General features: G+C 38.9%; 1 protein-coding gene across 2 annotated transcripts in view; it reads left to right on the top strand.

The window, feature by feature from the left end:
• Positions 1–11,401, top strand: part of kmt2a (lysine (K)-specific methyltransferase 2A) — a 74,793-nt gene extending 63,392 nt beyond the window's left edge. For both annotated transcript variants that reach the window (XM_061783386.1, XM_061783385.1), the window contains exons 28-34: positions 25–251; positions 1,037–1,111; positions 4,820–4,994; positions 5,098–5,205; positions 5,294–5,374; positions 5,744–5,873; positions 6,151–11,401. In XM_061783386.1, coding sequence (XP_061639370.1) covers positions 25–251; positions 1,037–1,111; positions 4,820–4,994; positions 5,098–5,205; positions 5,294–5,374; positions 5,744–5,873; positions 6,151–6,426 — 1,072 coding nt within the window. In that variant the 3' untranslated portion in view covers positions 6,427–11,401. The remainder of the gene's footprint in view (positions 1–24; positions 252–1,036; positions 1,112–4,819; positions 4,995–5,097; positions 5,206–5,293; positions 5,375–5,743; positions 5,874–6,150) is intronic.
• The last annotated feature ends 2,142 nt before the right edge of the window (positions 11,402–13,543 follow it).

Raw genomic sequence — 13,543 nt, 5'->3', positions numbered from 1 at the left:
AATGGTTACTTCAATCTTTTGTAGTGTACTTGGTAAAAAGAAGAATGCGGAAGATCCTGGTTTCCCTGGTAAGGTTGCGGTCCAAGACAAAGGTTCTATTGAAAGAAGACCAGGTTGTCTCGCAGTTGCTTTACCACCCAGCCAAGTTGGCAGCAGCAAAGACACGGAGCTGGACAGCAAACCCAAGAAGGGCATCATCTTTGAGATTCGCAGTGAAGACGGCTTCCACATCCGCTGTGAAAGTATTGAAGGTCGATGCAAATGTCAAATGATCAAATTTCCTGACTGTTGTATTAGTCGTCTTCCGCTTTTACAATGTACAGCTTAACCCCTGATATCAAGGCTAGTCTTTCTTTTGGAATAAATGTGTCCTAAAAGCAAAATGCACATTTGATGCTTGCTGAATTGAGGTCTCGAACAATAGGACACAATCTGCTGAACTCTAGAAGTCTTTTGCAATAAGGGATCTATTCCCTCAAATTTACTATTAAGTCATTAGTTTGAGGAAAAAGACTTAACTAAAATGTCCCCCCTGCTGTATCAGTTTCCATTGTTTGCTCTCTTGCTATATTGCGGTATCTTAATGTGAGCTTTTTTTAATGCATTTTTACAATATACTTGCTGTAATGCCTTCGCATGTGAGAAAGGAGAGCAACAGTCAACGGTGCTTTCTTCAGCTGTTTTTTGAATGCCGGTAGAACAGTTAAACACATCAACACAATGAACACAACTCAGGCAGAAGTAGCTGTCAGCCACAGCTCACACCCAGACACTCACATGACTCGCCGCCACCGCACTAGTCCCTGCCTCTGCCACATGCCTGTACGCATGCACTACAATTCATTCAGTTTTTTTTTTTTTTTTGTTAAAGTACATTGATGTTTAAAATGTGTTTTATTAAATAATAAATTTTTTATGGTCTCTCTCTGTAATCCAGATTTTTACCTATTGTGGGTGGATCTGAAAGATACCCACTGTAATAAACCGGGTTCACTGTACACACTTAACCATCATGTACTAATTGTTTGTTTCTCAGATGCCTGGAAGTCCCTAACTGATAAAGTGCAGGAAGCTCGCTCTCATGCTAAACTACAAAAGGTGTCCTTTGAAGGTAAAGCACAACTTTGATCTAAAGTGGGTTACACACATTCAGATTTTAACATCTTAACTGATGTGATCTAAATGCGAGAGATTTTACACATGAAGAGAAAAAAAATCAGGAAATGTTGTCTTACTGTTTTTATAGTGTGTGGTTTACTAAAGAAGTAGTAGTTGTAGTGGTAGTTGAAGTAATGGAAGAGGCTAGGATAACTTTTCTTTTATCTTTTTTATTTTATTGTGGTGACTTATGAGACATGTTATACAAACACTCAGCACAACTAGTTGCTTCTCTTTTTGTGCCTAGCAACATGCGTGCTTCAGGTCACTTCCTAATAATAATAATTAATTTTACAGTGGGTATGGAAAGTATTGCTAAAATCATTTAAATTCATTAATTTACACACAGCACCCCATATTGACAGAAAAAAACGAAATATTTGAAATTTATGCAGATTTATTAAAAAAGAAAAACTGAAATATCACACAGCCGTAAGTATTCAGACCCTTTGCTCAGTATTTAGTAGAAGCAGCCTTTTGAGCTAATACAGCCATGAGTCTTTTTGGGAATGATGCAAGTTTTTCCACCTGGATTTGGGGATCCTCTGCCATTCCTCCTTGCAGATCCTCTCCAGTTCTGTCAGGTTGGATGGTGAACGTTGGTAGACAGCCATTTTCAGGTCTCTCCAGAGATGCTTAATTGGGTTTAAGTCCGGGGTCTGGCTGGGCCATTCAAGAACAGTCACCGAGTTGTTCTGAAGCCACTCCTTTGTTATTTTAGCTGTGTGCTTAGGGTCATTGTCTTTTTTTTGGAGAGTCTGAGGTTCTGAGCACTCTGGAGAAGGTTTTTGTCCAGGATATCCCTGTACTTGGCCGCATTCATCTTTTCTTGGATTGCAACCAGTCGTCCTCTCCCTGCAGCTGAAAAACACCCCCACAGCATGCCACCACCATGCTTCACTGTTGGGACTGTATTGGACAGGTGATGAGCAGTGCCTGGTTTTCTCCACACATACTGCTTAGAATAAAGGCCAAGAAGTTCGATCTTGGTCTCATCAGACCAGAGAATCTATATTTATCACCATCTTGGAGTACTTCAGGTGTTTTTTTTTTTTTTTTTTTTAGCAAACTCCATGTGGGCTTTCATGTGTCTTCCACTGAGGAGAGGCTTCTGTCGGACCACTCTTCCATAAAGCCCCGACTGGTGGAGGGCTGCAGTGATGGCTGACTTTTTAGAACTTTCTCCCATCTCCCGACTGCATCTCTGGAGCTCAGCCACAGTGATCTTTGGGTTCTTCTTTACCTCTCTCACCAAGGCTCTTCTCCCCCAATTGCTCAGTTTGGCCGGACGGCCAGCTCTAGCAAGGGTTCTGGTCATCCCAAACGTCTTCCATTTAAGGATTATGGAGGCAACTGTGCTCTTAGGAACCTTAAAGTAAAGGCTGATTGAAATGACAAATACATTTAATGTTACTAACTACTGACCTCTCCTACTGAAATACAGTGGTATATATTAATAAATTATTCCTATAAGTTAAAAAACGATTTACTATTTTGTTTAGACCATAATTTGATACACTGTCACCGCCATCTTTAGCGTGCGCAAAGAATTCTGGAAATGATGACATAGAATGGCTGTTGTAAAATTGTTACCTTGCTGCTCTCTGCGGAGCTAAGCTAGCCACTTGCGAACGACTTATCGTCAGCGAAAATAGTTAAAAATGCCATACTGCACCGCTTTGGGATGCAATTTCCAATCAGGACGGAATGCAAAAAAGGAGGTAAGCATTCATAGCTTTCCCAAAAAGATCAAGTTGAGGAAACGGTGGGAGGATGTGGAGCTGCCGAAAGATCCGCGGTTGTTCGAAGCCTTTGATCGCCCCCAGCTCATGGGAGAGCTCACCGGTGTGTCTCGGTATAAACGAAGGCTTAAATCCAATGCAGTGCCGACTATCTTTCCTCACAAGGAGCCTAAACGGCCGCGTGAGATGCGAAAGCCGAGCAAAAAGATGCCAAAGACAGGTGGCGCTGACCTTGATCAGCCTAATCTAGCAGCACCAGCTGTTGTAAACAAACCATCGCCACCGGACACTGAGTTAGCAGTGAAAGTAAAATACATATGCATATAACTTTACTCTGTTATTACTAAATGCATGTATAACATCAGGCAAAATGAACAAGTACCGTTGGCAGCGGCAGAAATGAAACGGAACAGATACCCTAATTTCTCGTGTATAATGCGCACTCCCAAAGTTGACCACAAAATTCTAGAAAATCTATGAATAATCCATTTTTACAATGCATTATTTTGCTTCTACTGATATGATCAAAAGATGAATTATGATCTGTATTTTGTTAGTTTTTTTTTTCAATTATTCTGAAGTTAAGCACTTGAACACGTAATACTTTTTTCATTTACTTGCTCTTATTTTGAAATTCACAGCCCTACCTTTATTTAGTAAATTAGAAAACACACAGTTGTGCTCATATATTTCATTACCCAGGCAGAATTTGTAAGATGGGTACAATTCTTTAAAGAAAACATGAAGGACCAGGCGAAATACTTGAATTGCAACTTGCTTAAACCAAGTAATGACTTTAGTGGCGACTCGTCTTGATTTCTTTCCCACAGTGACTTGGGACTTGCTTGAGGCTTGAAAGTTATGGCTTGAGACTTGCACATGTGTTTTACCTCTGGTGACTTGTGGGGGAGACCAAACAGGAGAGAGTTGGAATGATCCAGGCAGGAAGTGACGAGGCTATGAACAAGGGCAGCCACAGTGTGTTGGGTGAGAGATGGACAGAGGCAATATGTTGCGTAAGTGAAAGTATGCAGACCAGGTTATGTTGCTTATGTATGCTTGGAAGGAGAGTGTGTTGTCGAGGATGACATCCAGACTCTTAACCTGAGGGGAGGGTGAAAAAGAAGAATCAAGTATAATGGAAAAACTGTCAATTTTGGTTAGAATGGACTTGGTGCCTATGAGTAAGATTTCAGTTTTATCACTGTTGAGTTGTAGAAAGTTGGCTGAGAACCAGTCTTTGATTTCAGAGAACCAGTCATTAACAGAGGAATAGTGGTGGTGGGTTTGGTGTAAAGGTAGAGCTGGGTGTCAGCCGCGTAACAGTGAAAGTATAAACTGAATTTATGGAAAATATTGCCAAGAGGTAGGATGTAGGTGATAAAGAGGAGGGGGCCCAAGACAGAGCCATGGGGCACTTCAGAAGAAATGCGGGACGGATGGGATTTGAATAATTTTATTTGAACAAAGTGGGTGTGGCTGGACAGGTAAGAACTGAACCACTGGAGTGGTGTGTGTGTGTGTGTGTAATGCCGATGTGGTGAAGTCTGTTCAGGATAATGTAGGAAATGGTATCAAATACTGTAGTCAGATCAAGGAGGATGAAAATGGTATCGTTCCGTTTCATTTCACAATCAAAGAGTCCATGGCTTGGCCAAACTCTGTGTTGATGACACACATAATGATAAAGTGATTGCAAACATTTAACAGTGTCCTGTCCATTTTCTAGTAGTAGGGGAGGAGAAAAATCACTACTTACACACCCCTAATTATCCACAGGTTAATTAGGAGAATCAAATTAAGCTCAATTGTCCTGGAAAAACATTAGTGTCATGCAAATATGTAAATTCAGTTTGCTAAAATAATTTAACACTTAACAATTTAAAATTGATTGTTGGTTTTCCTTGTCACTTTCACAGGGGTGAATGGACTGAGAATGCTGGGACTGGTCAATGAGGCTGTGGTGTTCCTGTTAGAGCAGCTGTACGGCACCAGACACTGTCGGAGCTACCACTTCCGTTTCCACAAACCCAAGGAAACCGAAGAGCTCCACATCAACCCGCATGGGTCGGCTCGGGCAGAGGTCCACCACAGGTTTGGATGTGACCCACACATCCATACTTTCTTATCACAGGTACTATTACAATCAAACAGCATGTCTAAATTGCTTGTTTTGTTCGACCAATCTGCTCCCTAGGAGGTCTGTTTTCGATATTTTCAATTTCTTGGCCTCAAAACACCGCCAGCCTCCTGAGTATAGGCCACAGGGAGAGGATGAGGAAGAAGCACACCTCAGGTCTGCCAGGTCAGTCAGACAGCATACAAAATAGATGCGTTATTTTGGAAGAAATAATTCAAATTGTTCAATTGTTGTCTCCTTGCAATGACTGCAGACGTGCGTCGATGGAACTGCCGCTTGCTATGCGATTCAAAAACCTCAAAGCTAACTCCAAGCAAACGATAGGAGTCTACAGGTAAAAAAAATCTGGTATAAATATTTCGATTTTGTGCATGTACAGTGTTTTATTTAATGAGTGCAAGAACTGCACTTGCAAAAAAAAAAAAAAAAGAAGACAGACTGATTTGCTCAGACATATTTTCAGAAATAGGTAGATGAGATTTACAGATGTTTAATTTTACACTTAATGGGTGGGCAAGCACTCGAGTGACCCAACTAATTGTTGGCAAACAATAAAAACGCTTTAAAGCCTTTGAACGTTTTTGGTGCGAAGCATACAAAGTTCTGTTTTAACCTTGATTCATGTAGTGTCAAAAGATAATAGCAAACCAATACATAAGTCTCGATAGTCAGACTGTAATGTGATCTGTTAACTGTTTTACAGATCCGCCATACATGGCCGAGGCCTGTTCTGCAAGAAAACCATTGATGCAGGAGAGATGGTCATTGAGTATTCTGGGACCGTGATCCGCTCTGTCCTCACAGACAAGCGGGAGAAATACTACGACGGGAAGGTGAGTACAAGAAACACACTTGCTGAGGCAAATAACTTTAGCATAGAGCCATGTTCTTCCAATGGCCGAATACAGAAAAATCGAAGGATGCAAAGGCCCTTTGACATTTTTCACCTTTAATTTATTAAAAAAAAAAAAGAAATCCATTGATTATAACTAAACTAACTAAATAACACGCTAGCCAAAACTGACATGACATCACGCATCGGCAAACAAGTTTAGACAACACAGCTTTAGCGTGTCGGTCACTGAACTTCCATCTGGGCTCTCACCCAAGGGGATCGGCTGTTACATGTTCCGCATCGATGACTACGAGGTGGTGGACGCCACCGTGCATGGCAACGCGGCGCGCTTCATCAACCACTCGTGCGAGCCCAACTGCTACTCGCGGGTGATCACAGCTGACGGCCTGAAGCACATTGTTATCCTCGCCACCCGCCGCATCCACTGCGGTGAGGAGCTCACATACGACTACAAGTTCCCCGTGGAGGACACCGGCAACAAGCTTCCCTGCAATTGCGGCGCCAAGAAGTGCCGCAAGTTCCTCAACTGACAAGTTCATGCCAACTTCTTAACCTAAGTCTGCTCTCGCTCGGACTGAATATGCAGAGGAGGAGGGGCCATAAGTAAAAATTTAAATACATCGTGCCTCCTTTACCATCAAGCTTCATCAGTTTTACTGAAATTTGGATAAGCTGCTAAAAATACTTATTTTTACATTGGCCCATCCTCCATCAGTTTGATTTACAAGATGTTTAAAAGAAAAAACAAATCAAAGGTTCCATTTAACACCAAAGTGCAATTTGTTGAAGGAACAAGAAATTTGTTTGGATTAGTATTTGCTCCCACTGTTGTTCTGCACATTTCGCCCGTGTGAATGTGCCCTGATGCCTTCAGAGCCATGGTGACTTGACCTCGCTTAAGGGTACAAACCTGCTGACCTGAGAGCGACATAAATGAGGGGGGAAAAAGGTTATTCGTCATACCCGTGCACTTGATTTGACCATTGGAGCGTTGTGTTATTGACTGGCCTCTTGAGATAAAGAGGGGGAAAAAAGGCAGCTTGAGATTCTGGTGGACTGACAGTCACAGGCCCCTGAGACTCTACTGACGTGCTTTAGTAGATGTATTTATCTTTTTTGGGGGGGGTTCTCATTTTGTTGTTGTGATCCACGGATAACCGTGGATTTTTAATTTAATTTAATTTAATCTTTTTAACAAAATGTGCCGTCATTCTTATCTCGTTTTTTGTTTTTGATGAATCTGTTTAGATTCATCGTTCCAAATGACAGCAGCAAAGAGAACCAAACAAACATAGCGCCCTTGAATTGATATTTTCACATCGCCTCTTGTGATTACCATTATTATTATTATGGAAATGTTGTTACATGTTCTGAGTCTTTTAAAGTCTTGTCTCTTTTTTTGTCTTTTTTTTTTATCAAGAAAGGCAACTATCACGGTTTAAAATATGTAAATAATGTATATTTTTCTACAACAAAAAAAGACTTAAAAAGCACTGACTAGTGAATAGCACTTAATGATGGTATTTATATTTTTTTAAAAAGTCATATTTATTTTAATGCCATTTTTTGTAGGAAATAGAGGTTTACCAACACTAAAGCGCTCTCTATGTTTTTTACGCCGCTGCCTTTATAAAATTTTGTTTCTGTATTATTTTTTTTAATTATTATTATGATTTTGTTAGTCTGAATGTTTTGTTTGATTCCAAAGACTGACGCTGGTCTACGGCTTGGTCCACTTGGCTTCAGTCCACCAGCAGCTCTCCACCTGGGCCTTTTGGTCAAAGCTAATTTATTTTTCCTGTCGTTGTCGAGATAATAAGAGTTGGCAATGTGGCTCGTGAACTATTATTGTTATGCACTTGGGAGAGTTTAGATGGTTGATCCTTATCTGATATCTACTCTCTCCAGCCTTATTGTCTCCTCACCACATCAAAAACTCTCAGAGAAGAAAAGTAGGAACCAGACAGTCATATCAATCAGTACACATCAACAAAAATTGGACTAACTTTTTTTCATAGGGAGGTGCCTTTATTTTGATGCTCCGCACACCCACAGTACAAAGAAGGATTAGAGCTATACTGAAAAAGAAAGAAAGTCTTAAAGCTTTAAAGTTTAAGTCATAATGTTATAAAATCAGGATTGAAGCTACAGTAACTTTTTTGTTAAAATAAAAGTAATTTTGATCCAAGCCACTACAAGAGGAGGTGACACAATACTGATTAAGTCTATCAGCTCCTCTTATCATCTTGCTATATTTTTCAATATTTTATCTTTTATAGTTCATGTCAACCGGTGATATTCCCACACCAAAAAGATCAGAAATTATTTTATCTACATTTACTTACATTTATTTAGCCTGGCATTGTCCCATGCCTACTGTATGTAAAAAGCTACCTAAGCATATTATTTTGCATTTCTGTAGCATAAAATAATCATACAATAATTAAAGAATCCATCTTCTTCCCCACCAGCCATCCTTCAAAACAGGGCAAAAAAAGATTGGAGGCGGGGGCTTAGCATGGCCTACATAATAGCGACAGCTATGTTGTTGTAATGCAAAATTCCAGCCTAGGCAGTGACAGAAGCTTAACACTGCAGCCTTAATACTATGAGAAAATGTTCAAATGTTAAGAGAATACATGTAATGTCATCAAAAAAGTCATATCATGAGAAAAATGTTGTAAAGTTCAGAGATTAAAGTCAAAATCTTCTGAAAAGAGTCTGTTATAATAAAATCTTCATGTTATGACAAAGTCGTAATATTACAAGAAAAGGGTGCAATGTTCAGAGAGTAAGTTCACTGTTATCAAAAGTTATAACATGACTAGAAAAAAGTTCCAAACATAAAGTCACAGTTGTAAGAATAAAATCCTGTTATGAGATCATTTCAAAAATGTACAACCTTTTTCGCAATATGTAAGATTATTTTTTTTTTTTTACCTTAAATGTGCAACTTTATTCTCATAATATTACGACTTCATTCTTGAAAAATATACTACTTTTTATCTTGAAAATATGCAACTTTAATCTCATAATACCATGACTTTAATGTTAAAAAACCTTTTTTCTTGAAAACCTTTTGGGGGGATTTTATCAAAATATACAGCTTTTTACCTCAAAAGTATGACTTTTCTTAAATATAAAACCATAGTATTCTGACTTTAATTTGAAAAATGTACAACTTGTTTTGAAAATATACTACTTTATTCTCGTAATATTCTGACTTTAATCTTGAAAATATACAACATCTCATAATATTGTTTCCACTTTTGATCTTGAAAATATGACTTAATTCTTTCAGACTTTAATGAAGAAATATACAACTTGTTTCTCAAAAATATGCAACTTTATTTTCTTAACCTTCTAACATTAATTTCAAAACCGTGCAACATTTTTTCTCAAATATATTCTTTATTCTTCTAATATTACGACTTTCATCTTAAAAATATGCCACGTTTTTCTTGAATATTGTTAGTATAGCATAATTGCCTGAGTCATATTTGAACATCTTTGAAAAACAATGAGAAACACAATTTTTATCAATTACATTATTATTTTTTTTTTTTTTTTGATATTGTGACAGTAAGTAAAAAATGACTGGTAATTATGTTATTAGGCTAAATAAAAAATGACTTTGGCAATTGTGTTGTTAGGCTAACAATATCAATAAAAAATACCAATGTGCTAGCTAAAAATAGTTGTTTCTGTTTTCCGAAAACGTTTCAATACGATATATGCAAATAAGTTATTAGGCTAACGATGTATACGACTTTATTCTCGTAGAATTTCGTGTCTTTTTTTCAGTGTGGCACTAATCCTCCTTAGTATACCTGTAAAAGCACCACTTTGTCATGTGATCTGTGAACAGCCTGTGTTTAGACTTTAAAAACTATTTTTTTTCCTGCCATTCATGCTGACATCATTAGCAGTGACACCCACGCTGCCCATCTGTATCGTGAAAATCCTCACACCCACACATCAAGCTTGATTGAGAGTGAGCCCTGGGTGGTGGGACCTGGGAGGCCCTTACCAAGTGCACTTGACTGTCAGCGGGCACCAAAGTGAAGTGGGCCTAAACTCCTACCCTGATGGTGTGGCGTGCATAAACGGGCCCTCCTCTTGTACACCGGGGTGGGCAGACTGGCTGGATTGTGCTGCTACAATGAATGTAAACTCCTTCCTCCACGTTACCTGAATTATGAGCGTGGATTTCTTTTCCATTGCCGTGCTGACAGACCTGAGGGCCTGTGGCGTGCACGGCTACACACACGCGAGCGTCGGCGCAAACATGTCCGCCGATCTCAAGGGCTCTGTCTACAACTCTCAGTCTGTGGACTCCTTGGACTTCATTTCCTCTTAGTGGCTGGGGTCACACCAGTGGCCCTGACCCCTCTCTGTCTGTAATTATAGTATAAATACATGACAATATTATACGCAAACACATGCATAGTCTTGTACGTTAGTATCTATACAATATATGGAATGGACAGACAAACTTAGTTTCAGTAGCAAAAACAACCGATTTATACTAGCAACGTTTCAATGTACTCTATAATGGTTTTTGTGTTACAGTAATATCAGATGAAACTAACGTGCATAATTTCTTTTTTCGTATAATGGATATCCAGTACCAGTTTTTGCTGTGCCTGCGAATGCAACTTGGCCACGAAAGGAGCGTCGCAGTTTTTTTTTTTTTTGTTTTGTTTTGTTTTGGGTTTTTTTCCCGGAAAAGGAGCAATTTTACGTGACGTGTAAGTGTATTCATGTGGTTGTGAATTTCTTGGTCATTTCTTCCCCCCCAGTGTATGTTAAAACAGGGACTTTTATTTGATGTGGTAATAATTTTAAAGCTTGATTTGTTGATTAGGACTTTTTTTTTTTTTTTTTATAAATATCCCACCAAAATGACAGTTTTCATGTCCTCTGAAGCTTTGGTTATACTTATCATGTACTGTTTTTTTTTTTTTTTTTTTTTTTAAATACAGTCATAATGCTGAACATTTAATTTATTTATTTTGTGCAACATCCATAAAGGAGTTGTTACTTTTTAGAGAGGTTGAACAAGTCCGTGTATTTTGTGCGTATGTGTGTGTGTGTGTGTGTTTCTGGTATTGAACTCATCAGCCTTGTTGAATGAAATGTGGTGTCGCCGTAGGAGCGGATGACGGGATGTGGGGAAAGAAAAAAAACATGAACAGGCTCTTTCTTTGAATGCCTTCGATATGTGTTTTGTCATCGATAATCCTGTCACCACCACCACCATCGTAATACACGGTATTCATAACAGTGTTCTCTCCCAGCAATGAAGGAAAACCACCACCGTGAAAAAGAAAATAAACCACAAAACTTTACTCGGTTGAATGTAATAATGAGGAAACAAAGTTGTACATAATGTGTAAAAAGAAAAGTTTCTAATCATGTTTATTTTCTATGCACCTTTTTTATTTAAGTGATAGTTTAAATAATAAACATGTCATAATAAACAAAGCTTTTTTTGTCTCATCATTGTTTGAAGACTAATGGGATGACCGTTTAACCCTTGCACACATCTTCACAATTTACTATCAAATTATGACTCAAATATTTTCAAACTATATTAACCATTTGTGTCACCTTTAACCTGTACAATTCAGTTGGAAAAAAAAAATCATTTTGAGAGCAGAAGTGGGTGTGGTGTGCACACCACACCCACTTACAACTGGGGATGTGGCTGTGTTCAGAATTAACACACACATTCAAGCACGTTAAATGAGTCAGCACACACCTGCCACTACTTAAAGTACCTCTGATTAACCCAAAATAAAGTTGAGATGTTCTATTTCCGCTGTCACCATAAATGCGTCCGTGTGTCCGGTTTCCTCCCACATCCCAAAAACATGCATGGTAGGTACTCTGGCAATTTCGAGTTGGTGTGAATGTGAGTACTAATGGTTGTTTATATATATATATATATATATATATATATATATATACACATACACACACAGTGGGTACGAAAAGTATTCAGACCCCCTTAAATATTTCACTTTTTTATATTGCAGCAATTTGCTAAAATAATTTTTTCATTTTTTTCCACATTAATGTACACACAGCACCCCATATTGACATAAATATAGATAAATGTCCTTGCCTCAATTCCATTGTTGAAATCAAATGTTGCCGGGCATGAATTGTTCATCAGTGCTAATTATTCATGTGTCTCTGGTGTGCAGATTTATGAGAACAGTTTCCCAGCATCACTTGCTGCACCAAAAGCTGCAGAAACGTGCATACGCCAGCCATGCAGTTGGCGTGAGGCACCGCACATTTCCACGGTCATGTCACTCTTGATACATCTGAATTTTGCCGTGACAAAGAACGGACGCCACGTTTTTGTGCGTATGCACCTTTTGTACATGAGGCCCCTGCACAAGACACGAGTGGCTGGAGAAAGCTGATTGGTCAACACAAGGTAGAAGGTTGACGACAACAGGTGGACACAATAACTAAATGAGCACATGACAAACATGGAATACAGGAAAACATGGAACAAAACTAAACACAACCGAAACACAGACCATGACAATTTTAAGAGACATCAATCAAATTTGATCCACAACAACAACTTCAGTATACACAAACTTTGTAGCACCTGTAAAAACACATGATATTTTTAAATTTGTGTGTGTTTTCTGTCACTTTATGAAACATTGTCCAATTTAAGGGTGAAACAAAGACATCTAGGGTATTTTTGCTGCTGTCCAATGTCGAAATGGGTCACATTTGTCTCGAACAGTGTCGGGTTAAGAAGAGTGACATCATAAGTTGACATCACTTCACTATTACACACACGATCGCCATATGCCGGCTTCCTTTTCAGACGTGAGCCAAATGCTAATGTAAATCCCAACTATTGTTGTATATGCAAATGTTTTCAGCTAAATTGGCCTGGAGTTTTTTTTTTTTTTTTTTTGAACATCAAAATGAACATCTGTTGCACATTTTACAGACAAAAGTGCACAGTTAAGCACTCCTTTGCTTCGTTAGTTTTCTTCCCCCCCCCCCCCCCTCCATCTGTGCTGGCTTATCCACACTCAGCCACCACGCATGCATTCACTATAAGTGTTTGTCATGTTTGCTTCCTTAACAGTAAAACATGTCAGCGGGGAGATCCGGAAGCACAATGTGCTGATTCGGGTTCTGCAGATTGAAAACATGTCTTGACTCATAACTGGTTCAGAGGCAAAAGCGCTCATCAGCCCACCGCTACCACCATTATCATGTATCAGCACGTTCCCGTAAACCACAGAGAACAATCATGAGTCCACTCACACCACATCGACTCCATGTTACAACTCGGGGCCCCGATTCCTTTCATCTTAGGCCTGTGAACACTGTTTTCTGTGGCTCAGAATTGTCAATTGTCATCTCGGGAGTAATATGTTCCAGAAAACAATTAATTGGAAATCCTATAACCTAATCCAAATTTGATACGTACCTTTTCTACTGCATTTTGTCATAGCAGATGTTTGCCTGATCCCCAGTTAGCACAATCGATAGGAATGTTGGTCTTGCAAATTTAGGGTCTTAGGTTCGATTGCCATAACAAACCTTGGCTTTTTTTTGGTTACTCATATATATATATATATATATATATATATATATATA

The sequence above is a fragment of the Phyllopteryx taeniolatus genome, chromosome 8, assembly GCF_024500385.1.
Source record: "Phyllopteryx taeniolatus isolate TA_2022b chromosome 8, UOR_Ptae_1.2, whole genome shotgun sequence".
In the NCBI taxonomy this organism is placed as follows: domain Eukaryota; kingdom Metazoa; phylum Chordata; class Actinopteri; order Syngnathiformes; family Syngnathidae; genus Phyllopteryx; species Phyllopteryx taeniolatus.
Note: the sequence above shows the minus strand (reverse complement) of the source record. Positions and strands in the feature narration are given on the sequence as shown.